Here is a 27,348-nt window from a genome sequence, read left to right as displayed (position 1 = left end):
GAACCCAGCCACCATTTTCAGAATAAAAAGGAGACAGGATGGAAATTGATACAATGTGGTAACTATGGGGAAGAAGAAGGAGGAGGAGGTGGAGGAGGAGGAGGAGAACGAGAAGAAATTAAAAAAAAAGAAAGAGAAGAAGAGGAGGAGGAAGAAGAAAGAGGAGAAGAAGGAGAAGATGGAGAAAAAGAAGAAGAAGAAAGAAGAAAAGAGACATTTTCCACCTCTCCTCGTCCATTCCCTCTTTTCGTACTCGTTTTCTTTCACCCAGTCCGCAGCATCTGCACGTCTGTTTGCCTTCCTGCTTTTTTCTATCATTTCTCCATTAATGCCAGGCATCAGATCACATCATGTGGAGAGCACATGCCTTGGCAGTGAGCTCCCTCAGGAATTCTGCTTGGCATCATGAGAAACATTGCTTTAATTGACAGATGCTTCACCAGGGACGGTGTAAAACGGAGAGCAGAAAGAGACACACGGCCCTTCAAAAAGCCTCCTTCACATTGGAGCAGTTTGGTGAGGAAGACGTGTACGAAAATCTTTAGCTGGCTGGTTATATGAAATGAAACAAAAAGAAAGGTGGGAAATAGCAGAGAAAAAAACACAATGAGGGAAACGTTTATTGCCGCGAGACACGTCTGTCACAGAGACGATGACTCGGCACTATTTAGGGACAGGCTGTTTGTGAGGGGGTGAAAGGTCGGCTGAGGGGTGAAAGGGAAACCGTGGCACAGACGGAGAAGGAGAAATGAGAATAACTCAATTTCAAAATAAAAGCACTCAATTTCAAAATAAAAGTGCTCAAAGTAACGGCAGATTTATGCCTTTACTATACGAGGACCTGAGGCCCTGAGAGAACATCCCTCAGAGTGATGGGACAAGGCCAGGGAAAGAAAGAGGCTATCAAACTACAAAAGGAAGCAAGAGAAACAAAACAAAACAAAAAAAGATGGACTGAGCTACCATCCTCCTCGCGCATAGCAAAGTGGGAAAAGACGGGGAGGAGGAGGGGAGGCGGGGATCGTTCAGAAAAAGCTCTGGTTTCTCAGGAATGCGTCTCTCAACCTGCTACTTCAGTCCACCAGATGAGAGATATTCCTCATTGCTCATTTAGTGTGTGAGGGGGTGTGTTTTGTTTGTTTGTGTGTGTGTGTCGACATGGTGGGAATGAAAAGGCTGTGGTGCCAAAGGGTTCTGGCAATTTACACTGGCATCACCAGCCCAAAAAAATAAATAAAAAAAGGCCTGGGAAAAAGGCAACCTCAGACATCTGAACCAGCCAATCAGGCGAAAAATATCTCGAGAATTATTTTTCTTTTCTTTTCTTGGACGAGTCTGTGGTAGAAGAATCAGGGCTGATAGTGGGAGGTATTATTTGCAAGTTAAAGCAGTTATTCTTCCTCACCTGCAAAACCTACAGAGTCCTAAAGAAAAGCAGGAAGGGGCTGGAGTTATGCAGCACTTTGACTGATGCGCTCCACTTTCTCTATACTGTCACTGTGTATACAAGCAGGTAAATGGGGTAGAAACTCTCTGCGTCCTGTAATTGGTCACTCAGTCATCGCTGTGTCCAAATCCCTCCTTGTGTATGAGACAAGCTGCATTCCTGTGGGGCTGCATATGGCTGCAGAGACACGACAAGTGGCCCAACTCTTAAGTGGCTCTAATGGAAAGTTTGGACTTAGAGGTTCCCAAATAACATCTCAGACGTCTGCGGCTTAAAAGCAGTCTGAGATATGAAACGGAGAGAAGTAGGATTTTTTTTTTTTCATCCTTAAGTAAAACACACAGTTCTGTTTTGCTTTTGCTGTGTGAGCAGCTCACTTCATTTATGTGCAAAAGACATACAATTTTAGGAAACATCAACAAGAGAAGCAACTTATTATCTACGATCCACCTGTGATCTGTTATTACTTCCTTCCTCTGGGGTCATTAAACGTGTCCTCACCTCACATTTCCTGAAGGCAACAGGGTGAAAAGTTTCATCTTACATAAGACAAAACTGAGATGTCAAAATACTTTAAAAAAAAAATTTATACCACAAAGACATGACAAGTGAACTACTGGTTATCTATATCAGCTATAATAGATGTAATAATTAATGACTGGTTAATGGATATCAGCAGAATCTGCCAAATGTCATCCCATAATCACTGGTTAATTACATCTTTGTGGTTTGTATTGAATAAAACCGTCTCTACTAATAATTATCATATGAAAAACTGCCTTCTCGGATGTTGTGCGTCTTTAAAGTCTCAATTTAATAGCGATTAACACGATAACAAGCTAGTTTTTTGTTCAAATTAAATGGTACGCTGCCTGTAAAATGAAGATATTTTCTACAATTCTACATAAAGTTATGTCCCTCATGAGCTACGTCAGTGAATAGTATTACTTTTATGGCTTGCGATCTCAGTTTGGTTATTTTAAATCCGCTGCACGCTGCAGCAGAAGCCCCCAAACTGAATGTCCAGTGCCATCTGGCCGCAGCAGCTCAGATCCCAAGTGGACACGCAAAGTTAAAGCTAGCCCCGTTCAAAGACACAGTGAGAGCTGCTGCATTATTTTTGTTTTTTCTTCCTTGCTGTTTATTGGCTACCTTCCATTGCGGCAAATAAACACAGACGGGAAGTGAAGAAAAAAAACTGGACATAAAACGATAAAGAGATTTATATCAGTTTGAATTTAAATTTCTCTGCCGATACGTTTGACCTTGATGTATGTGGATCCGGACAGAGTCACAGGACGAGGACAAGTAAAAGTAAAAGCGAGCAGACACGTTTCATTGGGGTTTTTCTTTTTTCCTTCACTTCTTGTTCACACCATGAAGGTAAGAAAGGTCTCCTCTGTTTTCAGAGCCGCAGAGCTTTCAGATGAATCATCTCTTCCACATGTTTGCCTAATGATTGCATGTCTGCACTCGTTCTTTTCCAGCACATCATCACAGACTGTCTGTGGTTACGGGGTCACGGGCCAGAGTGTTCCCAATCACTCGCTACTCCGTTTATTTTTTTTATTAATAACAATGTAGTCGAAACAAAACGAGCGCGTTTGTCTGCCTTCGTTTTTCCTATATGTGACTCTTTTTTTTTTTTCTTTTTAGCCTTCTGGCATCAGGATGCTGCGTTGATCATTTAAGGAAATAGCACCTCCGGGCTTCGGGCCAAAGTCATAACTCAGTAGCAAAGTTAGTTAAAAGGGGGGGGAAAAAAAGAAAAGAAATGGATAAAATGATGTCAGAAGTTTAGCTGCCTTCTGGAATATATTAGCTGTACGGGGGCCACATCACAAACGCTGCAGGCGGATTTTAAAGCTCCTGAAGTCCACAGACAGTTAGTTTATTCCGTTTGCACCTTGAGACCGCCGCGGTGCCGGCTCCCAACTCCACCGGCTGTTTTTTTTTGTTTTATGTAGACTGTTATTTTGGATGATCCAGAGGAGCGTGTGGGTAATTACAGCGTGTGGGTCTTAAACAGAGACTCGGATTGGGCGCCGCGCTGTCATAAGAGCATCAAAGTGAACGGTGTTTGTTTGATTGGGGTAGCGTGTGAGAGCATGCGGGCCACAGGAGCCCTCGGTGGCTCTATGTGCTTGAAGCCCCGAAGGAAAAGCCGTGGCACAGATCAAAGGTCCGCTGAAGGCCAGTGTAATGTCTGAGAGGACGGGGCTGTCATCCAATCTGAACTTTGTGGAAGCTCATTCTTTGTGGAAGTGTGATTATGTCTCACTGCAGCTTTTTTTTTTCTTTTTTTTATCTGTATGCATGCTGCAGTAAAAAGGCACAGTCATTTTCTGAAATTGGTTGTCTGGTTCACAAAATTATGGCTTTCTCATGTAAAAAAAACAACAAAAAAACAAGATAAGGGAGTCTAGCTTGTCTCACTAGACAGAAGTTATACAAAAAGAAGAAAAAAAAAGAAAAGCAGTGACTCCGAGACACGGCAGTCTGGGAGGAATAATAGAAGGGAAAAATGATGACGCTGGAGGGAAAATAAAAGCAGAAGGAGGGAGAAAGGCAAGTAAGGACTCCTGGAGAGGGAGGAGAGAAAGAGAGAGAGGAGAGTACTAGTGCAGAGCAGAGCAGGAACTCAGAGCCACGTCAGCACGATAGAACAAGGCAGAAGTGGAACCCCAGACTTCCCTCCCCTATTTCCACTGCCTTTCCATCGTCCAGCTCCTCCTACTACATCAACTATTACAGGGATCTGGTGGGTGTCTTCATTTCTACAATCTTATTGTATTTCTACAACATTTTAATGCTGCAAAATGAACTCTGTCACCAAAAAAAAACATCTTTACAAGTCCTACAGTAAAAAATGGAGACATACTGCACATGGGGAGCCGAAGGATTAAACAGCCCGGGCCTAAAGTCCTATAAACTAAAGGTAGAGTTGATATAAATGATAAAGGTTATGGGAGCCAATGAAAGTGCAACCTGGAGGTGGAAAGAAAGGAACAGAGTAGGTGGGAGCAAATACAAAATGCTCTCCAGCCATGTAAAAACATTATATCTGCCGTTTACTGTGAGGCCGGGGTGAAAGTTCACGAAGGACGACCAGATGGCGAGACTGCAGGGCGAGTTAAAGGACACGACATCTGTAGTGGCTAAGCTGAAGTGTAGTATGGGAAAAATGTAATTATAAATGGCTTTTGTGTGATGTCTGAAGAAGTTCTCGGATGTAGAAAAGATCCAGTGAATGGAGGCAGATGCTCACCTGTGTACAGCTGTTTGGTGGGGGCACTGAGCTGGGCGTCTTTGGATACTCGGTAAGCCACATCGGGTCCTTGTGTTGACCTCCGATGTGAGCAGAAACCCGTTGTTTTTGTAACACCCTCAGGTAAACTGTGAAAATCTAAAATCTTCAAGAGGTCTTCTGGTTCCGCTGTAGAGAAGAAAAAGAGGCATAGAGAAAAAAAATGTTAGATTTTTTTAATTTTATTGGTTGAAATGACGCTTTGATATATACAGTATATATATATGACATGTGAAGACACACAGAGAAGCACGCACGTCAACATTTACAGTCACACTGTTTGTGCATCACAGATATAGATGGAGCCGTTGTACAAACAAAACAAACGTTTTGCATATTAAGCAAGCCTTAATTATGGCAAAACAACTTTTCCCATTCCTTCTATTTTCTGTCTTCTGCTGACTCAGAGGCAGTAGTTACTCCGCAGGAGCCTCCACTGCTGCGGTTCAGAGAAGATTTCTGTTATCCACTCAGGCGCTAAACAGAGATGTGCCCGTTTATAGATCCCCATGATCACGGGTTGCACTTGCACCAAAAAAAACGACAAAACCCACGCGTCCATCCACTTTCCTGCCACGCTAAATCCACCGCTGCCTCCCCCTCCGACCACAACCGTGCAATTAGCACACTCACGGGGCCGCTCGTCCCAGCTGTAGCCGGGGCCACCGCAGGAGTACACTGGGTCAGAACAATGTGACATGGCGTTTGACCCTGGACCGCACCTCTCACAGGCCAAAACCACCCAGGACAAACAGCTGTTCCTGCAGCCAGATGCACACACACACACACACACACACACACACACACACACACACACACACAGCGAGTTGCACACAATGACACACGTTAGCGTCTAGCCTTTGCCCGAGCGGAGGTCTGGACAGAAAAGGGATACCGGGTCTTGTCTGTAGGGACAGTCACATTGGGATTGGGGTTGTTTTAAAGGAGGACAAACACTAAAGTGAGGAGACAAACTAAACACAAGGATTTTATGGCACCGGAGTTTTAAGAAATGCAACAAAAGAAAGTGTGCCGTTATATTCCGCTGGATGCATTTTGTTTTTTGTGTTAAAAAGGCAACCCGAATTAAAAGCACGCACACATAACCCACACACAGGTGAAGCAGTCCTTGTGTCAGGCTGTAAAGACCACACACACTGTTTAAAAAAAAAAAAATTAAAAAAAAGAGCAGCTTTCAATAGCTTCCATCCATCTTAGAGTGAAAGGGCTGCTAAAAGGAAGGTGGAAAGGTGAGCGGGCAGATCGGAAATAGTGTTTTTTAATGCAGTCTGCGTTTCCTCGCAACAGCCTCCAGCTGGATGTCATTACAAATGAGTCACGTGTAGCACAGATCAATTTAAAAAAAAAAAAAAAAAGAATCTCTAACAGAGGTTTCCATTTAAGAACACTTTGGCTGCACGTGTTCCTCCACAGCTGCACAGTAATTGTGAGAAGAAAAAAAAAACATCTTCCGCGCCCACTGAAGTCTGACTGCATGTTGCAGAAAGACTCAAGAAAACGGAGAATATTTAATATGTAGTTTTTAGTTTTTTGGGAAGAGAAAATGGGAAATCTGAGTCTGGTAACGTTGGTGTGTGATAGTTTCATTGGCGGTCATACTAGGTAGCGGCATATGGATCTGTAAAAAGCAGCTCATCTGAAAGAAATCTATTATTCCAATCAACCACACCCATCTGTTCTTTTTTTTTTTTTTTTTTTTTTTTACCTCGTCCATCCTTCGGGCAAAAAGATACCCGCGCTCATTTTCCTGCTGTCAGGCCCTTACCGCAAAATGTCAGCTTCTAAAGAAGTTGAAGAGTCTAAACAAAAAGGCAGCTTTGTCTGTCATCAGCTCACAATGAAGCGACAGACACGAACCCACCCAGCAGCCAGAAAATGTCTATCATTCACCATGATGACAGAGGTTCGTTTAATGAGGCTGACTCCCACAGCTCTGCGGCACCGCAATGACACGTTGCGTTGTCAACCGGTGGGAAATGTACCACTGTTACCAACGGACCCGATTCATCTATCTTTACTCTCCTATCTGTGTTCTACATCGTTATCACTTATTGGTCTGGCAGGTCATGAGAGATCACGTGACTCGGATTCAGGGGAAAGAGACAGAAATCAAATGATTATTACCCGTCAAACCATCAAAATGATTCTGAGATGGCTTTTTTATACAGATATGATCTCTTCGAAAAAAATAGGATGATGTTAGAAATAATTAAAAGTATTTAAATGTTGTATTTACCTGCGACAAAAATTTGACTGCTTATTAAAAGTATTTATAATGATAAAATGATATGTAAAATACCTTTACTAAACATTTTGAAGTTCAGTAGAGGTTGTCCGGTCAGTTGGCAAAAGTTTCAAACTCCAACTATCTGTGACCTACAGTACAATTATTAGAAAATGATTCCTACATTTTTAATAGCAAAGTTCTTCATTTCTCATCAATATCTAGGTATGTAACTCCTACTACACTCTTGCAGTCCAGAACTTGCTCTATATTATGCAAAAGTTTGTAAATCTACTGCATAAATTTAGCATCTATTGTATTGCTTGATGAAGCAATCATTATCAAGTAGTCACAAAATCCAGCTGAAGTCTCTTTATTATTTGTTTCTATGAAAAACACGCAGACAGCGACCGTCTCCAAGCTTCTAATATATGAGCAAAGTGACACGTGAACTGGCACACGAAGTGTTTTCCTTTTAATTCCATTTTTAACAAGGATCATGGTTGACCAAAGGCAAATCTCCATTTTGGGCCCTTTTCTCAGACAGCCACAGATATTCACTGTGAAAACCACAACAGTCTGCTTTAACAGTCATTCCCTCTAATCTGCAAACGTCCAACAGCACAGATTAAGAGATAGATCAATTGATCAGAGACGGTCCATACAACGGCTGGAAATAACTGCTACAGTTACACAGGGACGACTGTCTCTGTGGTCAGATTAAAACCAGGCGACTGTCGTACAACCTGATAGTGATGTTCAGGTGGTGGTGTAATGTCTTTGACTCTCAGACCGTTATAACCAGCCGGCCTCCAGTGTTAAAATTCTACATGTACTGTAGTCTCCACCGACCACACACGGTCTCCACATTTCCTTATTCGGACACAACCTTGCTGTGCCTGACTGCTATAAACTCCGGTGGTGACAGATCAACAAAAAAAAACCTCTCGTGTCTCTACTATACTCGTATAGATGTAGAGTATTTCATGGTACGCCACGACATTAGATGTTTTTGGTGCGATTTGTTTGTCCGTCTGTCAGCAGGATTGTGGAAAAATGACGTGCTCGATTTTCATGAAACTTGGTGGAAGGGTGTAGCGTTGGCCAACGAAGAAGCCATTACATTTTAGAGCGGATCTGAATCACAGGTCAGATTCAAGATATTTTTTTAAATTTTCATTAACATTACAAGTTACGGCATTTGGTCATACGTGTTCTGGATCCTTTGTGTGACGTCTGACGTCGCAAGAAACCTGTTGTATCACTCCCCGTTGCCAGCGCACTGTGCTATGCCGCTGTTCTTTCATTTATCTTAGCTCTTACTGTATATCTTTGCTCACCAACACTAAATCTGTCTATACTGTGGCTAATTTTTGAAATTGTAAAATATTTGCTCCACTCAAGCTCCTGTGTTGTAGAATTTCTTTTTAATCTTATACTTAACGTGCTATTTTAAGTCTGCCAGCTTAGCCGTTAGTGTTGGCTTCTTTCTCTGCCTTTGTTTCTACATCTTTCTAGTACTTAGTGCGTCAAATGTTTAGTTTATTATCTGCCTTCTTTAACGATAGTGGTATTTGTAGTAAATATACCATTTGTTAAGCAGTGGCGGCGAGGCTGACCGCACCATAGAAAACAACCCGTTAGCCATGGAATCAAGCCGTGGGAGCTGTTGGGTTGGGTTGCTGGTGTTGGCCAACCCCACTTAGCCCCAGCAGGTCCCGAGCAGCCGGGAAGCCAGGCCGGGTGGGTGACAGTACGAAGGGAGCCTGCGGTAACCAGTCAAGGCAGCTCGCCGCCCCTGCTCGGGTTTTGTTGGAGCCCTCTTCCTGTTAAAATGCTTACTACTGCGGGAATTGTTGAACTGTTGGGTTTCTCTCCAAAATACTGCAATGTCTTGACCCTCCTATGTAAAATGAGCTGAAATGACTTGCTTTGGGATTTGGCACAATACAAATAAAATTGAATTGAAAATCCAGTCGATGGTAGCAAAGTACCATAGTGACAAAACATAGGCTAGGCTTTACCTATAGCTATATACATATATATTTATATATATGCTATAAAAAGACTTCACATCATAATCCACATTTCATAGGTATCAGTAATCCTCTGGGATATACTTGCTCAGACATTAGAAGACGTTATGCAGTCCTCTGGATCCGTGTTTTCAGAGCCGGAGCCGTTATACCAGCTGAGATGCGAGGCTTCAGCTAAGCATGATTGTACTTTGACATAATTGTAGTGGATTTATTCATATATCCAGCCACATATGGTGTACATTGTGGTTGTAGATTTGCATATTGCATTGGTCTTGGCAGATGTCTGCGCTCTCCGAGTGTCTTTCTACTTTCAGCATTGCTTTGTTTGGACAGGTCTTTGTAACGCTGTCACATTTTTCCACTCATGTCTAAGGTCTGTCTTTTACACAAGAACACAAACAAATGAAGCTGAAAGCAAACTACCACGGCTTATTAGATGCTTCCTACAGGCTACGGACATGTTATTAAGTTTACAGATCACAATAACACACAAATATTGATACGTGATTTGACAAGGTACCTTTGGGCTACAAAAGCCTACGCTCACAATTGCATGACAACAAAATGGCAGTCATAATAACAACAATAACATCATAATCACATCCAGCTCAGCACCACGGGGGACGAAAACAGGGGGGAGGGTTGTAAGGAGCATCCAGTCGATGCTAACTGTGTCATGACCCCTGCCGAGGATTGTTGCTTCAGCTAATCCACACTGACACCATCAAATCCCAGGAGAGATCAGCAGCTTTAGGGGAAGGAAACAACTGTCATCGGGACACCGGTACTTCCGTACCTGTTAAACACTCTTTTCATCCATCAGTCATTCTCTTATATGATCAAATTGTTCCACTTTCTCATTTCCATTTTTTTCCAGTTTCCTTTTAGCCTCATGAGAAATCCTATCCTTCATCCAAGGTTTTAGATCCGCTTGGATCTAAAAGTGACCACAGGGCTAGGTCACCTGAAGGTGTGCCAAGTGGAGACGGCCGATAAACTGCATGCAAGAAAAGCGGAAGGCGAAAGGAAAGCGTAATACAGTATAGCTCTGTCAGGAATCCAACAACAAAATAAAAGACCTGCAGGAAACCCAACTGCGAAAGAGCAAATTTCTTTTCCAATAAAGTACTGATCCGCCTGATGCAAGGAGGGGAAAAAAAGAAAAGAAAAATCCACAACCTTTTCCCTCAGGCACTTCAGAGAGTTACACTTGCAAACATTATCGCCCCGGTCGACATATTCTCACACACCTTCATTCATGGATTTCTGTCACCGGCACTCGACCTTCTAGCGGAAGCTGTCCTGACCACATCCTCGGCCACAGGTATGGCTCTCAATCCCACCTTGTTAAAATGAGATGTTTACCCACTTAGCATGGCAGTTCCCTCGAGGGACCAACACCTCTGGCACCCGACGCTAAAAACACTTCTCCCTCTGACCGCAGGCCGTCACATCCAAGAGGCAGGTTCTCCATACGTACACAGAAACTGTTTACATGACACGGTTCTGTGTACATTTGGTCACGGCCGGTCGGCTCTGTCCACCTTCGCCTACTTTCACGCGAGTGAATGCGACACGGTGAATACAGTACACCCTTTAAGCTTTAGTCCTCTTCGCAAATGTGTGAATAGAAAAATAGCTATTTTCCTTTGCCTCTCATCGTTCACCTTACACGCCAAAGTGTGTAATAAACCCATACGTCCACTACAGCATACCGCGTCAGTGTCACGCTTTGCTTCGTCTCGGTATGAAAAACCACGTGGTTAGGCTTAGGAAAATATGTTTTTAAGAAATCTACGTTGCTTTCTTTCTTGAACTCGAACCCCGGTCTCGTAGGAGAAAGTTGTGGCATTGATCAATGCAACCACACCGAACCAACTTCCATTGTCGTGGGAACAATTCGCTTCGCGTTTGGTCTGAACACACCATCAGACTTTAGCGCTTTCGTACTTCGTCACATGACCTCCTTTAAACCCGATCATACGTACTTTCCACGCCTAGGCGAGGCAAAACGTGACACTGACACGGTATCCTCTAGTGGACTGACAGGTGTGTTACGCAATGCTGGGCTGTTCATCCGTACACATTGCTTTCATCAACACACTGACGCACTATTCCAGATGTATGCAATGCTTCGATTAGCCACAGGGCCTCTGCTGTACACAAATAAATAGCATCATAGCATCATAGCTACAAGACAGTGTAAATTAATTTAACGGCTAATAGGATTCACATAGGAGTCATTCATCTTGGTGTAACTGCAACGTCCAACTTGCACAAACCTATTTCTTGCGATGAAGCTTTAATTTTCCAAACCCTTTTATTGTGAAAGATGGATGGTGTATCCACTGCTTCCCCGACAGTCGGCTATTCCCCATTAATTTGCACTGGAAAAACGCGTAAATTAATTGTACAAACTAGTCCAAAAAGTGCTGAATCTTTGATGTGACGCGCTAAATGGAGCGGTTAACTCTGTTTTCAGCCTTTTATAGGTTTGTTTGTCAGACATGGGTTGAATGAGGTTGCGGGATAGTAAAGGATAATTAATTCATAAAAAAAATATCGTTTAAGTGGTGAAACATGACATCACAACAGCGTTGCAAAAAGAATGTGCGTGATGTGCTTGTATAAATATCTTCCCCTCCCTACCTGACGGCTCTTTCTACCTTTTTTCTCGCTTTATGTGAACAGTAGCTCAAGTGCCAGATTCATAATCCCGCTTTCGGCTCAGTGCCAAGACTGTGGTGGATCCCATTCCCCTAAATATCCATCTACCCTCTATATCCGCAGATGCACACATACATATACACACACCGGCTCTGCAGCAACACTTACTCTAGACGGCACCATTTCGTTTGACAGGAGGAGGGGTGCCGGACCAGTGAATTAGGATTTTTTTTCATGGAGTGGGTGGGGGGGTCAGGGGGATTAACATTCTTCCACTTTTTCACTGCCCCCTATCCTCCTCCTCCGGCCCTTCCTGAAGTGAGGCCTAACTCTCCAGGCACATGCTTGACCTGGCGCTGAGGACAAGGAGTAATTAGCAGCCATAAAGAGGACCCTGCCTCTCTTGGAAACCGGCACAGCTGAAAACAAGAATGCCCAATGAGAGACTTCCCCCTCCTAGAGGGCATCACAGACGAGGGAGGGTGTGAGTCTTCTTTTTTTTTTCCACCTGATTCTGTTATAAAACTTGAAGCCAACTCTTGTGAAGCTGGAGCCTCACTGTGAGTACAGCAGGTTGCAATTAAGACCCCCCGACTTTAATTACTTAAAGCAAGACTATGTAACTTTTAAAAGGTGATGCAAGACATTTTTACTCTTTCAAATTAAAAGGGGAACTCATAACAAATAAAAAGCACTTTTTGCTCGATTTAAAACACTCAGCAGTTTTATTATTGTTTGATCTAGTATGACCAATGCCTCATGCTGGGTAATGTTAGCCAATATTCACAAACTAAAAACAGGTATCGCCATGTAACTGACTCTTCTGTTACAGTTATAATTCATTTATTGTTATCCCGTACTTGACATCGAAGCCACTGTAGCAGATGTTCAGCAAAAGTTACAAAGGTTTCTCCTGGAAATTGTTTAGATCCGGACTCAAAAGTCTTTAAACATGTGACATCTGCTGTGTGCAATAGCTCCTCTGATCTTTCTTCTCTCAAAGGTTCGCATTTGATCTCATTAAAGTGCCTCAACTTTAATTAAGTGTGCTATAAAACACGTCAAGAAAGCCTTGATTAAAACACAACTCCTGCAAAATACTTAAGCACTGACCTAAAGTTGTTACTTCTGGTTGTCATGTGACCAGACATGGGAATCATAAGGCATTATGCTACATTGAGCACATTACAATGCACGGACACGCTTTACTGCAGATGTGCAACATGTAAGTAAACTAACACGAGCACATATCTGAATGAGAGTAAGCACGGTGGTAGGCAATCACGCATCCCTCCACACCTCAGTTAATTAAATCTACTAAAACCACTGTCAGACAGATTTCTTGGCAACCACAGCTTCTCAAAACACTTCGGAGCGAGGCTTAAACCAAAGTTCAAGTTGCACCAACATGTACAAAACCGACGCGTGCACAATCCTCCAGATAAGAACAAAGCTAGAACGGTGTACGAATGTGAATGATGCGGGTGCAAGTAAAAAGTGTATTTCAGTATAAACGGTTGTAAAATTCTACCAAGAGCTGCAGGGTGATTTTACATGGTTTTTATTTATGAAGACAAGCTGGAAATTAAAGCTCAAAAACGGAACATTTATTTTTAGTCAGGGCTCACAGAGATAGTTTAAAGTGAGATTAAGTTACTTTTTAAAGAACAATTAACACATTCTGTCTCTTAAAAATAGGTATTTAGTACACAGCTTTTTTTTTTTTGCTGCCAGTGTTACATGGTCTGATTTGACCAGTAGTTCATGGTAACTAATGTTAGCAAACATTAAATTGATATTCCTGAAAAAGTTCAACAACTTGACGACTCTTCTGCACGTCCACTACAGCGACGTAGTTCAGCAAAAGTTGCGCAGTCTATCTTTACGTGCAGTAGTATTAGCAATAGCAGTCGTCGGGCTGCCAGCTGCTTTGTTTTAAATAAAAATGGAGTATAAATACCAGCCAGAATAAGGCGTGTGTCAAGATCATGACACTCTTGACTCTCAAAGTCATCTGAGGCCAGCGTTTTACACCAGCACCAGCAAAAACGAAGTCCGCAAATTACTTCTCATGCCACCGTCGGTTAAGTTTCGTTCAGTCGGCACAGCTTCACTCCAGACGTTTCAGGACACTGACCCAGTGACCTGCGCTCGAAGGCTGCACGTGGAACAAGCAGCGGGGAGGAAATGAGAGGAGCGAGATCTTTCTGTTTGTACACCGACCGCGTTCAGTTCCCTGCTCTTAATCGACTCGTTCAGACGTTCGGCGTGAGACGCTCAGACGTAAACCCCCACTGCCTCTTGATCGGAGAGCAGAGAGTTTTTCTGACCAGAGCTTCTCCTGTGTACTTTGAGGCTCAGGGCTTTAGACGGACTCTTATTGCTTTAGCAGTGGGAATACCAGATGGTTTACTTCACTGTCTCCGCACTGCAGCTCACAGCAGCGAAGATAAATCGTCGTCTGCCGTCCACCACAAACTAAGATGGAAAAAGTGACTCCACGGTGCACCTCTGAGGGCTCATTTTACACAGAGAAAAGCACAGGACTGGCACTTCTGAGGCGCATGTGTGATCACTGTTATATCTGCTTTATTTTTTATTCGATTGATTTTTTTTTTTTTTATCTACACCGTCTGTGTGGCTCAGGCGTCCTCTTCCTCCTCACCAGCTTTGTTCGGTTTTATTTTGTTTGGAATCTCCATTGGCAACTTTATTTCCAACTGCCTGTTTTATCTTGTTTTTTTCCTGCAATGAAGCCTTTCCCTCACTCTGCCTCTCCAAGAGGAGATACGGTTTTAATGGCTGGCTGCTGAGAAATGTATGATAAAGGAGGGCCCTGCAGCACTGACATTACAGAGCCATTTTCTCTCAGCCAGCTTCACAGATAACCATTACTCCTGCACCAACACACACAGACGCAAAACAATAAAACAGAATCTAATACATACGAAATTCTGCAGAATAATGATGCTTCTCTCATTGTTGAGGAGTATCCAAGTGCTGACACACGGGTATGAGGCCTATCAAACCTGCACTTCACTGAGGCGCAGTGTCTCTTAGCTAACGATGGGAATCCATCCAGATATCCACTGTTTTCTCACAAAGGAGTTTCATCATCATGATCCTGAACTCGGTGACCCATAAAAATATTACAAAGGAATATTCTCACTCAGTCCAACACATCAATGAAGGCAAAAATAGACTCTAGCCACAAGCGTACTTGAACAAAGATGATGTACGAGCTTATTTTTTTTTTATGCATCTAAAAGCATAAAACCACCTCATTAAAATCCAGTAATGTTTATATTCAGAGAGAGGTGAGAGTACTGACAGCATGAGGCATAAAAGATGTGAATGTAAGTCATGCATCAAAAGCAGCATCGCTTCAAGATGCACAAGCCATCTTGTCAACGATGTCTGAAGGATGAAAGAAATCAAAGCGGGAGGAAGGGACGATTTTAAAAGGTAATTCAGCGAGATGTGAAAAGGGGGTGACAGAAAAACAATAGGAATACTTCGGGTATCAATCATAGTTCTTGCAGTAGTGATATGACACAGTGTAATTGAAAAGTTTGCCATCTCGTGTACCGCTGAATAACGCGCCCGAGCTGCAGTCATTCATCAATTCTCCTACTGACACGGTAACCGGAGTAACACTTGAGCAACAATCCACTTGTGTGAGTGAGAAGTTCATGTGCGGGTGAACTACATGAATCATCCGAATCAGATACCAACTTCACGTCCCAGGTTTAAATCAAAGGCTTTTGTAAAATGATTTTTTTTTTTTTTTTTTAAAGAAGATGGACAGTCAAATCAAAACCTGTCTGGTTGAGACTATCTTCATTTCAGCAGTTGCACTTTATGAGGAATCTTATTACTGCCTGGATTATGTACCCTCACGTTTACCCGCTAACATTCATGCACCACTGATTCTGACTGACACACGTCATCTTTCTAAAATGATTTAATAAAGTTTGTTGGAGCAGAACCTGGCATGTATTTGTTGTTGCGGCCTGCCAACCGGTCGTAACAAACCGGGTAACCTTTTCTAGGTTTTGCATCCAAAGTAAAGGACCACAAACTAGGGTTTGTATCCTGAGTCCAGCGTTTGCCCAACAAAAGTGTTTTGGCTTAGTTTAGGCAAAGATCGTGGTTTTGCTTTACGTAATAGTTGACTTTTTCAACATGAAACCAAGACCGCAGTCAATCCCTAAACTTTGACTGCATAAACATAACCATAATAAAGTTTTATCATGCTTTAAAGGGGACCTATTATTAATTCCACCAGAGTAAGTTTCCATGTTTAATAGTTGAAACCAACCCTTATTTATCTTGTATGCCGTCCCTCATTATCCGTCTGAATCATCGTAGCTCTTGTCTCTTTAAGGACTCTCTCCCGACAAGCCCACCGATTGGCCAACTTCCAGGAAGTCTAACGAGCGGCAGCAGCCGTTGCCTCTTCCTCTTGGGATGTTAACCTACTAACTAATATCATTTCTCGTTTTTCATTTTAGAAATGGCAACCTCTCCAAACGTGTTCGAGCCCGAATCCGGACCAGAATATGAAAGTGGAGAGCACGGACCTCCGCGACAACGAAAGGCCCACGGCAGGACGTCTGACTGGTAAATATTACGCTCTTTACTTGCTTTTTGTGTGACGTAATGACGGATTTATTATCTCAGTCACGAGCCGTATATACAACTTTTTCTACATACGTCCCTGTCGTAGGTGTACGTGCGGGAAATTCGCTAATGCAGCTAGCAAAATGGCCAAACGACTCGTTGTATCTCTCTGCACTGTTGGTTGGAGCAAAAGACCATATAGGGAGATTGGTGGCGAGCGGTACTATTTGCTAGATAGTGGTGAACTTTGCGGAAACAACACTGAACAGTATTTCTTCTGTATGTTGATGGTCCAGACAAAATGAGTGAACTGTTGTGAATTACGTGTAATTTCGAGGACACAGTGTTGCTTACTTCTGCTGCTGTTGAACAGTTTACTCGTTTGTCCGACACGTTTCCTTCAGCTCGCTTCAGCTCGGACTCGTGTTTGCGGTAAAACTCCAGCTCGGTCCCTCGTTGCAATGAAACCAAATGAATTAGGCCTCTGGCTTAATTACAAAATACTGTTGCCTAAGCAAAAAAACTTGTCTTGCTTTCATACTGAATTTCCATTCCAACTCTTACTAATTTCATCACCTAGTAAATTAAAAATAGACTACATCTGACTACAGTAAAGTTTCTGGAGAGACCAGAAACCATTGTATTTCCCCCTCGTAGGGAAAAAAAAAAGTGCTTACACTCAGTATTTCTGCTGCCCAGGCTGTGGCTAAGGGCTCGGGCTGGGGAAGGGGGGAATGGGGTTGGAAAGGATGAGTCATACATTGCTTTCCATGCTCAATGATTATAATACCCTATTACAGAGAAATGCACTGTTTCCCAGCTAAAGTGAATACTGGGCTTGTGAGCCAGGACCAGACTTAAGTTTTTCACTCTGCCTTCGACTACATGCTGCAACAAAGCATACAGTTAAAAATGAAATGCAGTATAGTGGGGTTGCATCATGAGGTAGCACATCCAATTTTTACATCACTGTTGAGTTCATGTTCATATTTCAAACACAACAGGCTCCATGTTTGTTTGTCTGTCAGGGAGTAAAATACAAATCGTCCCTTTCGGTTGTGATTTGGAGCTGAAATGATCCATCTCCGTCGGTGTGTGGTTTTAGCAGATAGTAGTTTAGGGCAGAAAGCACCTTTTAGAGGAAAATCTGCAACTGGCTTCAGATCAAGTACACTGTGTCGTGAGCACAGGGCACCATTGAGTAGCTCAAAACAATTATTTGACCCTTAATTAGTCTGGAGAGGAATAGACGATATACTGTCCAGGATATGACCGAATAACGCACCATTTGTGCTGCACAAAGGCTCTGCTGCCCGGGTCAAACATTTGTCCTGCATATTTCTGTTTTATCTTCCTTGTTATTATCAGGCATTAGGGCTGATTTACAGAGTCCTTTTCCACAAAGCCGGCATTTACAGGCTGAAGTGGCACATGCAGTTGCAGGGGTCACTGCTTCTCTCCGCAGCAGCCGGCTAACTCAGATTCCTTCCTCAGCGCCATGGCAATAGGCACACACAAGAAGCCACTTTTTCTTTCTTTTTATTCGTTGCCACTTATCTGATTGAGTTGGACATGACCTCAGATTTGCCACTTTGAGGTGAGCCTACTGGAACCCCATGCAGAAATTAGAGTTACATGCCCCACTGTAATATGATAAGGGGAATGCGAGTTGGTCATTTTGGATAGATTTAAACAAAACCCACTGTTCTAAATGAAAAATGAGCCTAAGAATTACATTAATGGGCATTAATTCATAAATGAAAATGACCTTTATCCTATAACATCTGTCAGGGCAACCAGCTGTTAACGCCTTGTAAAAATTACAAATAAAGCACACAGAAAGTTACGCAATTCCTTCCCTTCTGTATGGAATCAATCACCTCTATGAACTTTTTTTCTCATTGGCCTTATGAAGAACTTAATAAACGGTTACAAAAAGGCAAAATTGACTAATCCATATAAATTCCTTTTGGAGAAGAGTAGCCCAGATATGAAGAGACTGTAAATGAAAAACAGATGTGGACCAGCTGTAGTGGACCTTTAACCTTGTCATAAAGTTGGCTTGCTTAAAACAAAAAAAAAAACTTTTAATGACCTTGGATGTGTGTGAGTGTGTGTGTCTGTCTGTGTGTGTGTGTGTGTGTGTGTGTGTGTGTGTGTGTGTGTGTGTGTGTGTGTGTGTGTGTGTGTGTGTGTGTGTGTGCAAACCTGGTCGAAACGCAAGGCACGCTGCTGTTATTTTTACAAACTCTACTATATGGCTGCAGATGTTATATTTTTATGAATTTTCTCCAAAACTAGCACAGGATGGTGTATTTTCTCTTGAGGAAAAAAAATGCAGCAGTATTTTTTTCACGGTCCCTGTTCCACCAAGAATGGGAAGAAAACATCTGGAAGAAATTTTTTCTGGCGTTTTGGAGGGCTTAGCAGACAGCACAATGGAACTTATCAAATCCAGATGGCAAAGCGCTGAGCGAAACAGCAAGGCCTTCTTCTGTTTATCCCGTTAAAGCGTACACAAGGATTAAAACAAATCTCAGCTCCTAATATGTAGTTTAATTCTTAATTCAGGACTATAGTTTGTGATTTCTTTGCACATCAACTGCTCCTTTCACTTCAGTCACATATTACCATCAGTGGTTTTGGCCAAAATCCATCCTTGTTTTCATTTGCACAAGGTATTCAAAGAATGTTATTTCAGTATTTTTGGTGACTAAAATACTCCGGACAAGTTCGTTCTGGTCTTGTGTGAATGTTTGTTACGGATAAAGGCCATCCAAAAAAACATTTGGTTAATTAATGATAACAAACCACTGTGAAAAGAGACAAAACAAAAATTTCTAAGGGCTTGTGAAAAGAGCCCATTGATGGAGAAAACCGAATAGAATAAAGTGGCAACTCAGCAAAAACACAAAGGAAACCTGCTGCAAAATAAGATTTGGTCGAAAGCTGGGAACCAACTGGCAACAAATTGGACAGACAAAACTCCTTTTAATGCCCTGAGAAAGTCTCAAATTCAAACTCTGCCTTTTAGGCAAAACACTGGATTTGGTCGTTCAGAAGTAAATACAAATTCTGTCAACTGTTGCTGAGATAAAAAAAAAATTTCATGCAGAGCACACTTTCTCTCTGTCTTTCTCTTCAAAGAAGGAGAGCTTCCTGAAACAAGGACCAGTGCAACCTGACAGCGATGGCCATCTGAAAGTCCTGACCTTCACCTTTGAACTCCGACCCGCTCCTCTCATTCTTGACCTCTATGTCTTACGGGCCTCGTGTTATTACCACTTTCCGCATGGCTTTAAAGTAAGGTTCCGTCTTTAAAGTCGGGATGAGACGACCGGGTTAAAGAACCTGGGAACTCGCTTTTACTGACAAAGCTCACCTTACGGTCAGGTGTGCTCATCCTCTGAGTCCTCAGGTTCCTGTGAACTCGAAAAAACTAAAAGAAATTCAATGTCAACTATGAATTCAATGAACATGTGCATAAATCGTATGTGCATGTAGCGTTTCTTCTTTAGCATTAGAGTTGTCAGTAGCTTAAGTGCAATTTAATGCTCACATCAACTGCTGTTCCCTATTAAACAATTCGGCTAACAAGCGAACTGGTTAGCAGAAAAACGAGCTGAGCGACATTTTGACCGCAGACCAATATGTTTAAGGTCCAGTAGAACCTTAAAATCCACGCCAGTCTCTATTTTTACATTTACCGTTTACCGCCAATGACTTCGGAGTTTCTGTTCGCCGTCACCGTTCCTACGAACTTTATATTCCAGCAGCAGAAGCAGGCAACTTCTCTGGGTTTTTTTTCGGCGGGAGAAGCTCGGATGAACCGACGAGCCACCCGACACCAATTGTCTCGCAGCAGAATTAGGCTGATGGCCGAGGCTATTTGGAGACCAAAGGAGAGCTAAAAGGTGAATATGACTAATATCCCCCGAATGTACAGACGGACACCTCCTGGTGAATTCTACCGCTGCTCTGCGTCTGCTGGAGGGGAAACATTGTGGACAAAAAAAAAAACAAAAAAAAAACATTCGTTGCCAACATTGTGTTTTCAACTTGGTTTGCTGCCCCCAGGTGTGAAAAAAAGTCAGTCAGTGCAGCTTTATGAACTAAAACTAAAACCAAACTTATAATTTATGCAACATACCTATGCTATGAAGCTATATATTTATATTTATATCCATATTATCAATAGAAGATATGATTTGATAAGAGATTTGCAAGCCTTTAAGCTAAGCTGAGTATTTTATTTGAGATCATATCCATTTGTGTAACTAGTTATTGGACCAAATGAACAATGAATGAAAAGTATCATTTATTTAAATGATTAGTTGTGTAATAATAATGTAACATTAACTAGTCTTGGGGTTTTTTTCAGTGTAAAAATCACACAAAATCTGCCTCCTATTTCAATTATAATGAGATATATTTTATTAAAGGTTAGATTTGTCATGAAAACGGAATGAATACAAACTATAAACATGCATTGTTACCATAATTTTTGGTACAAATGTTTTTTTTTATGCGAGCATGCTGCGTAAAGTGCGAACCAGTGATGGTGTGTGTCTGGGCAGGCCTCTGCAAGTCTTCATTTGTATGTAACACTAAGGTCCTCCCTAAGGCAAAGATGTCATCAGGTTTGGGTCAAGATGATTTTTTTTTTTTTTTTACTACTGACAATCTAGCAAATTTCCCATAATTACTATTTGTCTATGTTGGTAGTGAACGTTTTTCTTTCCAAAATTGTGGTATTATTGTGGATAATATCAAAAACTAAATTTAATTTGATACTGTATTTGATGCTTAAATGACAGCAACCGAGATAAAAAAAAAAATATATATATATATATAAAATTAAAAAAAAGGTGAATGAAAGTTAAAATCTTGATGAACAAGATGATTAGTTTACACAAAAATTTGCATGTACTTGGCATGTTGCTAGCACTCAATCATGAAGTATTTCCCATTGGGTATGTGTCAAGTTTCAGGAAGTGCACCAGTACCCTTGAGGCTCCCTTACAAGACTCTGGTTCGTCTCTGTCGGATTTTTTTTTTTTTAAGAGATGATTAAATCCCGCCTGCAGCATCAAAATGACTTCAGGCCCAAGCTCCATAATGTCCCACCAAAAAACTCAACCCCTCCTCTGTCATCTAAAAAAAATGACCCAGATCTGGATCCAGCCGTCATACGGTGACCTAACTTGTGTTCAGCAGCTTTTATAGGCAACACGGAAAACCAACAGGCTGCAGTAATTCCTTCATATATTTATCAGTACACACGAGGCTGTAAAAAAAAACACTTTAACTTCATCTGTTTTCAATCTTAACCCTACACAATTTTCTGCGTTGGACGGAGTTTGAAGCTGAATATTTTGAGCTCTTGTCAGCCACCGCAACAAATTCACCCCGTCAGCACTAACGTGGACGCTTTCGAACTGTCCAGAGCAGACAGAAGAAGCCACCTGTTCACCTCAAGGTCCCGTGTCAGAGCCTCAGAGCAGACTGCGGACCACCAACCGTGGCAGGCACTCTCAAGGTGCTAATAATACATTCAGGCCGGACCCCGAGCCCCGCTGCACTACCTCTCAACGCCCTGGGGCAAAACAGTGCCACTCAGTGATGATGGGCTAAATATCACCATCTTCCATTAGGCTTATAGATGGACTGAGTGACCAAACAAACTTTTACACTCATATTTTAAGACTCTCACACTGAGCATGAGGAAATATTGTAGAACGTTATTACTGACATAAAGCCTATGTGTTTCTTTTAGAGCTTGAGTAGGGCCCAGTGCTTTGTGCCCCCCCCCCCCCCCCACACACACACACCTCACCCCCCTGATGCCGGAGTCCTTGAGGCGGCTCCACCCTACCACTTCAGACGAGCTACAGCCCCTCCCTCTTGTGAAAATTATGCTCATCCCTCTCATCTGTGGAAAAGAAAAATCTATAGAAAAAAAAAGCCGATTAAAACTCTCTTAAACTGCAACCCAGCAATTACCCTTAAAACATGACAATAAGTCTGCAAAAAAAAAACCATCTCAAAAGTGATTTCTAAGAAGTACTTTCACTATAAAGCCCAAGGTGTCATAAGTTCATAAATAAATTCGTACACCTATAGGCTATATTTATCAGTTACAGTGGCAAAACTTTTGCACAACTTCACTGCAGACCAGTCGTCGTCGTCGTCGTCGTCCCCCCCCCCCTCCTCCGCCCCACTTTTATGTAGATTATAGACAGAATAAAGTGACCATTTCATTATTTCTGCAAAGAAAAACGCCTCGACTCGGAAAACCTTCCAAAAGCATTCTTTTCATACTTTGTCAAGTCCCAAACTTTCGGACAGACCAAAGCTGGATACATTAAGGCACCAATAAAAAAAAAAAAAAAAAAGGAGGAGGGGCAGACATCCAACTAAGAGAACAACTTTTCTTTTTTCTTTTGCAGCGCAGCGCTTCTCCAAAGTGTCTCCGACAAACAAACCACACACAGCCGCATCTTACCTGAGCTCGCTCGCGACGTGACAAAAAGCAGAATCACCGCTAAAGTGATTTGGGCGTCCCTTATCCTCCGTTTAACTTTCCATCTTATATGGGTATCCATGACCGCCAAGGAGACGTCCACGGGCAAGTGGATTTCACTTTTTCAACTTGGAGACAACTATTTAGACCTGCAACAACTTCTGGTCAGGACCAAGGAGAGAAAAAAAAAAAAAAAAAAAAAAAAAAAAAAAAAAACTAAAAGCCAAAAAGTCCCAGAGAAAGAGAAAAAAGGGGGAGGGGGGGTGTATCGTTATTTCTCAAGCAGCCATAAGGGTTTGTTTAGTGTGGGGTTTCCTCCAGCTGGTTGACGGATGGGGCACCGTCTCTCCCGCACTGCTCCTCTCCTCTCTCTGCTCTGCTGTTCAACTGTCCTGCACCGCAGCGCCTCCGATCTGAAAGTGTTGCCCCCTTTTTTCTTCCAGTCGTCACGTAGAGCCCCCCTTCAAGTAAACGGGGCAACACACACACACACACACACACACACACACACACGAGGAAAAAAAAAAAAAAAAAAAAAAAAGCCCCCCTCCCCCGCCTCCCCCTCGGGCTGTCAGTCACTGCGCGGACGGGAGACTCAGGCAAATCAGAGGACTCCATATAATAGAGCCAGCCCCTGTTATTGGCCGGGGGTGGGGTGGGGAGGAAAAGTTGAGGGGAAAGTTTCACGCCTACTAACTCCTGCGCTCTGAATTCTTTTACATGGAGTCCGCTATTTCCAGAGGAGAGGAGAGGAGAGGAGGGCCAGAGCGGGAAAAGCAAACTGCCTTTTGAGACAAGTCATGGACAAAGACATGCAAGTCTGTTTAATATGCAGTTTGTTGTGATTCTTAAACCTGGATCTGAGAGTCAGGAGCTGGGAAGTAAGATCAAATTGTGCTGTATCACCAACAGGTGGGCACCACAGTATAGATTAGTCTTCACACGGGTCTTTGGAAGCAGATGTTAGAGGACCTGCAAATCCACAACTATAAATAAAAAAATAAACAGTAATAACGTGAAATAAAAGTTTGATTTAATTTAATTTTAATTTGTGTTCATTTTTAATGATATTTTGATTTCAGTAGGTGGTTAAGGGTGGATATTATAGGTTTGAATCTTTCAGTCCGACCAGAAATTATGATTAAGGTCAGGCAGAGAGGTCAAAGGTCTCAGGTGACCACTAACACGTGCAACAGCAAGAAAGTGGCCAAACAAAAGCTAAACCTTAGACTTCTGTACGAAGCAATCAAAAAAAAAAAGAGCAAAACCTAATGAATTAGAACCAACAAACGGTGGCAGCAGCTGCCGTGCACACGATAAAATATAAATACCCCGATGAACTCTTTTCTAATTAGAGGGCAGGGAGCGAGAGGAGAGGAGGAATCTAATGCTAACAACACCCAGGCACAACAAGAAGAGGATGAAGACATCGCTCGCAGGGCAACTTTTTTTTTTTTTTTTTAACAGCACATTTCATACTAGAGTGAAGAGATAAGAGGTAAGACTTTATTTAATCCCACAGTGGGAAAATGTAGTCGTCACAGCAGCATAGAAGCACAGTTAGGAATAAAATGTGCACACAATAGGAAGAAATTACAAATACGTACACAATAACAATATCATAGATTAAAAAAAAAAGATTGTTTTAGAAAAAGTAAGACCAATGGATAAATACACACCCAATCTATATATACAAAAATAAATACAACAATTTTGACCATGCCTTTATCACATATTTTGTAAATCTGGCTTTCATAACAGCCAGTGTAACAGAAAGCTGCCGTTGTATAATGTTGGTCTATGTGCTTGCGACCAAATATTTGCCTACTTTGTGAGTAAATAAGCGTCAGTGGTCGCCGTTTCATAATTGTTGATTGTTTAAACCTGGCTCTTTTTTTTTCTTTTTTCTTTTTTAAAGTCAGTGCCTATACGCTGTTATATCTGTCTATATCCATATTCCTTTCATAAACAAATATTGAACCGTCTTCAAAGTATACAGCTTAATTTTTAAGGGTTATAATGTCTAAATGCACAACCAATGTACATTTTACAGTATATATGGTGATGCTTAAAAGGTTTGTGAACCCGTATGAATTTTCTATATTTTTGCATAAATATCACTTAAAAAAAAATGATCAGACTTTCAGACAGGTCCTAGATGTGGATAATAAGAAACAAAACAATGAGATTACAAATATTGCTCATTCATTTATTTATTGAGGAAAATGATCTAATACGACTTATCTGTGAGGAGCAAAAGTATGTGAACCCCCAGGGGTGTTTTCAATCAATGGGATGATGAGCACGTGTGAGTGGGCGTCCTGTTTTGTTTAAAGAACAGGAATCTATCAAAGTCTGCGCTTCATCAACTGTCAGTGTCTCACATTAAAGTTTCAGAGTAGCTGAAACCTAAGTTTGCACCTCATAGGGGCTCATGACAGGACAGTAATATGAACCTGATAATTAAAGGCTATAGCAAATGAGATGTTTCTGTAACTACTTGGCCATCAACACAAAAGATCAGAGGACTCACCTTGACAGTATAGTACATTTACCCACAATGAAGAACAGTTGTATTTCTCGCTGCCGTTGACTCCAAAACTGCCAAAAATGTCATCTGTCTTTTATAAGGTGTCATGTGGCTGCATCAGCGGGGGAGCCGGGGGGGGGGGGGGGCAGACTTACATTAATTGCCCAGTTAAAGCTGCTTTTAAACACTGTAAACAAACAGCACCGTAGCTGTGGCAACATCTGACACCACGAACATGGATGTTCAAACAATCGTTTGAACGTTAGACCTTCTACATCAAGGCATGGAGGTTGTTTTATGTTACACTGTAAAACTATCAAGAGAAGACACTTTAATATCGGGCTGTGAAGTTCATAAAAATGTGTTTAAAAGCTTTGAAAGAAACTGTTACATAAGTGGTCCATATCTGCATGTATGTTCTGTGACAGGGGATTCCTTCACTTGGAAAACAGAGGTGTTGCGCAAAAAGAAAAGCACACGCCTGGAATGCTCTTCCTTATAGTTCATAGATAACTCAGATTACCACATGCAACAAAACGTTCCAAATACTTGACTCAACTGTATCAAATGAAGAGTTTGTCCTTAAAAGTGAAGAGGAGATTTACATCAACAATAAACTAGCCTCTCTAAACTGACCACTTAGCCGTGGAGCAGTTACGTGGTCAGATATATGGGTCAAATTATGGCCCAAGACCTATGTTTAGGGTGGGTTTATGCCTACACCGCACTAATCTCAAAGCTCACAAACTGCTCCTGTTCAAGGCCTGCACTTGCTCACTTAATTTGTCCTTTAACCAGAGACATGTTGATTTATCTGAAGCTGGTTATGCTTCATTCGAGTTTGACTTTGTTTTTTCACTAAAGACGTCCCAGTGGGACACAAGATAGAATATACTGTCTGAAACAGGAAACGGTGATTTAGTGCTGAAGAGTTTCTATTCAGTCGTCTTTTGTTTTATTTTCCAAATTCACCAGGTGTCAGGGTGGATATGTGAAAGCCTGAGAGAACCCAATACGATCCATCTTTTTTTTTATTGTTCTCCTAGAGATGGTGAGACTGTTACTGAAACCAGCTGAAAAATTCCAACCTGTTGCTGGACAGTTACCTCAGTAAACACACACTCATTGCAGAGTGCACCAGCTGCTGGTTAGTTCAAATTTAGCCCACCGATAACAATACTGAAATGAAGATTTGCGCACTTATAAATCAAAACCTGCTGCACCACACAGGCTAAACGTTTATACTGCATACTGACCCCCAGTAATTGCCAGGCGGGACTGTTACATTGCTAATTAAACCAGCAGTTAAACCACCGTTGACTGAATTATGACTCCAAGAAGAGTAAACAACAGACTCCAACTCAACTAACGGATGTGTTTCCCCTTAACCTGACCTTATCACTCACCCTAACTAGTCATGTCTTTTTCATAGTTAACCTGATCCCAACCTCTACCCTAGTTATCTCCATCTGCTCCTGCATATCAGAATCGAATGTGTACCCTTCTCTGATTTACAGGTCAGTCAAATCTTTTTTTTCTTTTTTGGAATATAAAAACTTGTTTTGCCAATTAAAATGCTGCATAGTTTGGATTTGTTGTTTTTAGGCAAGGTTTTAATCTCACAGTTGCATCTTGAAGTACACGGGGGATTTTAGACGGCCATCTTTATGGGCAAGACTGTAAAAGAAGCTTGCATCTGCACGTCTTCTTCCTGCTCAGGTTCCCTATAAACTGAAGCGTTTCATTTGTCAAGAACGTGTAAACTTTGTACAAGCTGAATTACACATTCAGACCTGCCTTTTGGATCTTTTCAATTATTTCTATCACAACCGCAAATTTATCACAAACCCTGTGTCAAAACATTGCTCTTCAGTGTTGTGGGGGAGATGACAGAGTTTGTTCTTTGGTTTCACTTTAATCATACTTTCTGAAGGAGCTAGAAAGGGGAAATTCAAATACATCACGCC

The 27,348-nt window shown here is 41.9% G+C and overlaps 1 protein-coding gene across 2 annotated transcripts in view; it reads right to left on the bottom strand.

Moving 5' to 3' along the window:
• Positions 1-23,048, bottom strand: part of col5a1 (procollagen, type V, alpha 1) — an 80,692-nt gene extending 57,644 nt beyond the window's left edge. The window contains exons 1-2 of one of the 2 annotated variants that reach the window (XM_069168660.1): positions 22,834-23,048; positions 4,716-4,883 (exon numbers count right to left, since the gene is read on the bottom strand). In XM_069168660.1, coding sequence (XP_069024761.1) covers positions 4,716-4,883; positions 22,834-22,933 — 268 coding nt within the window. In that variant the 5' untranslated portion in view covers positions 22,934-23,048. The remainder of the gene's footprint in view (positions 1-4,715; positions 4,884-22,833) is intronic. The other variant, XM_069168652.1, reaches the window with a different exon arrangement.
• Between the last annotated feature and the right edge of the window lie 4,300 nt (positions 23,049-27,348).

Source organism: Embiotoca jacksoni, unplaced genomic scaffold (genome assembly GCF_022577435.1).
Source record: "Embiotoca jacksoni isolate LCO1_2020_lvr unplaced genomic scaffold, fEmbJac1.0.p SCAF_10, whole genome shotgun sequence".
In the NCBI taxonomy this organism is placed as follows: domain Eukaryota; kingdom Metazoa; phylum Chordata; class Actinopteri; family Embiotocidae; genus Embiotoca; species Embiotoca jacksoni.
This window is presented reverse-complemented; position numbering and strand designations above follow the sequence as displayed.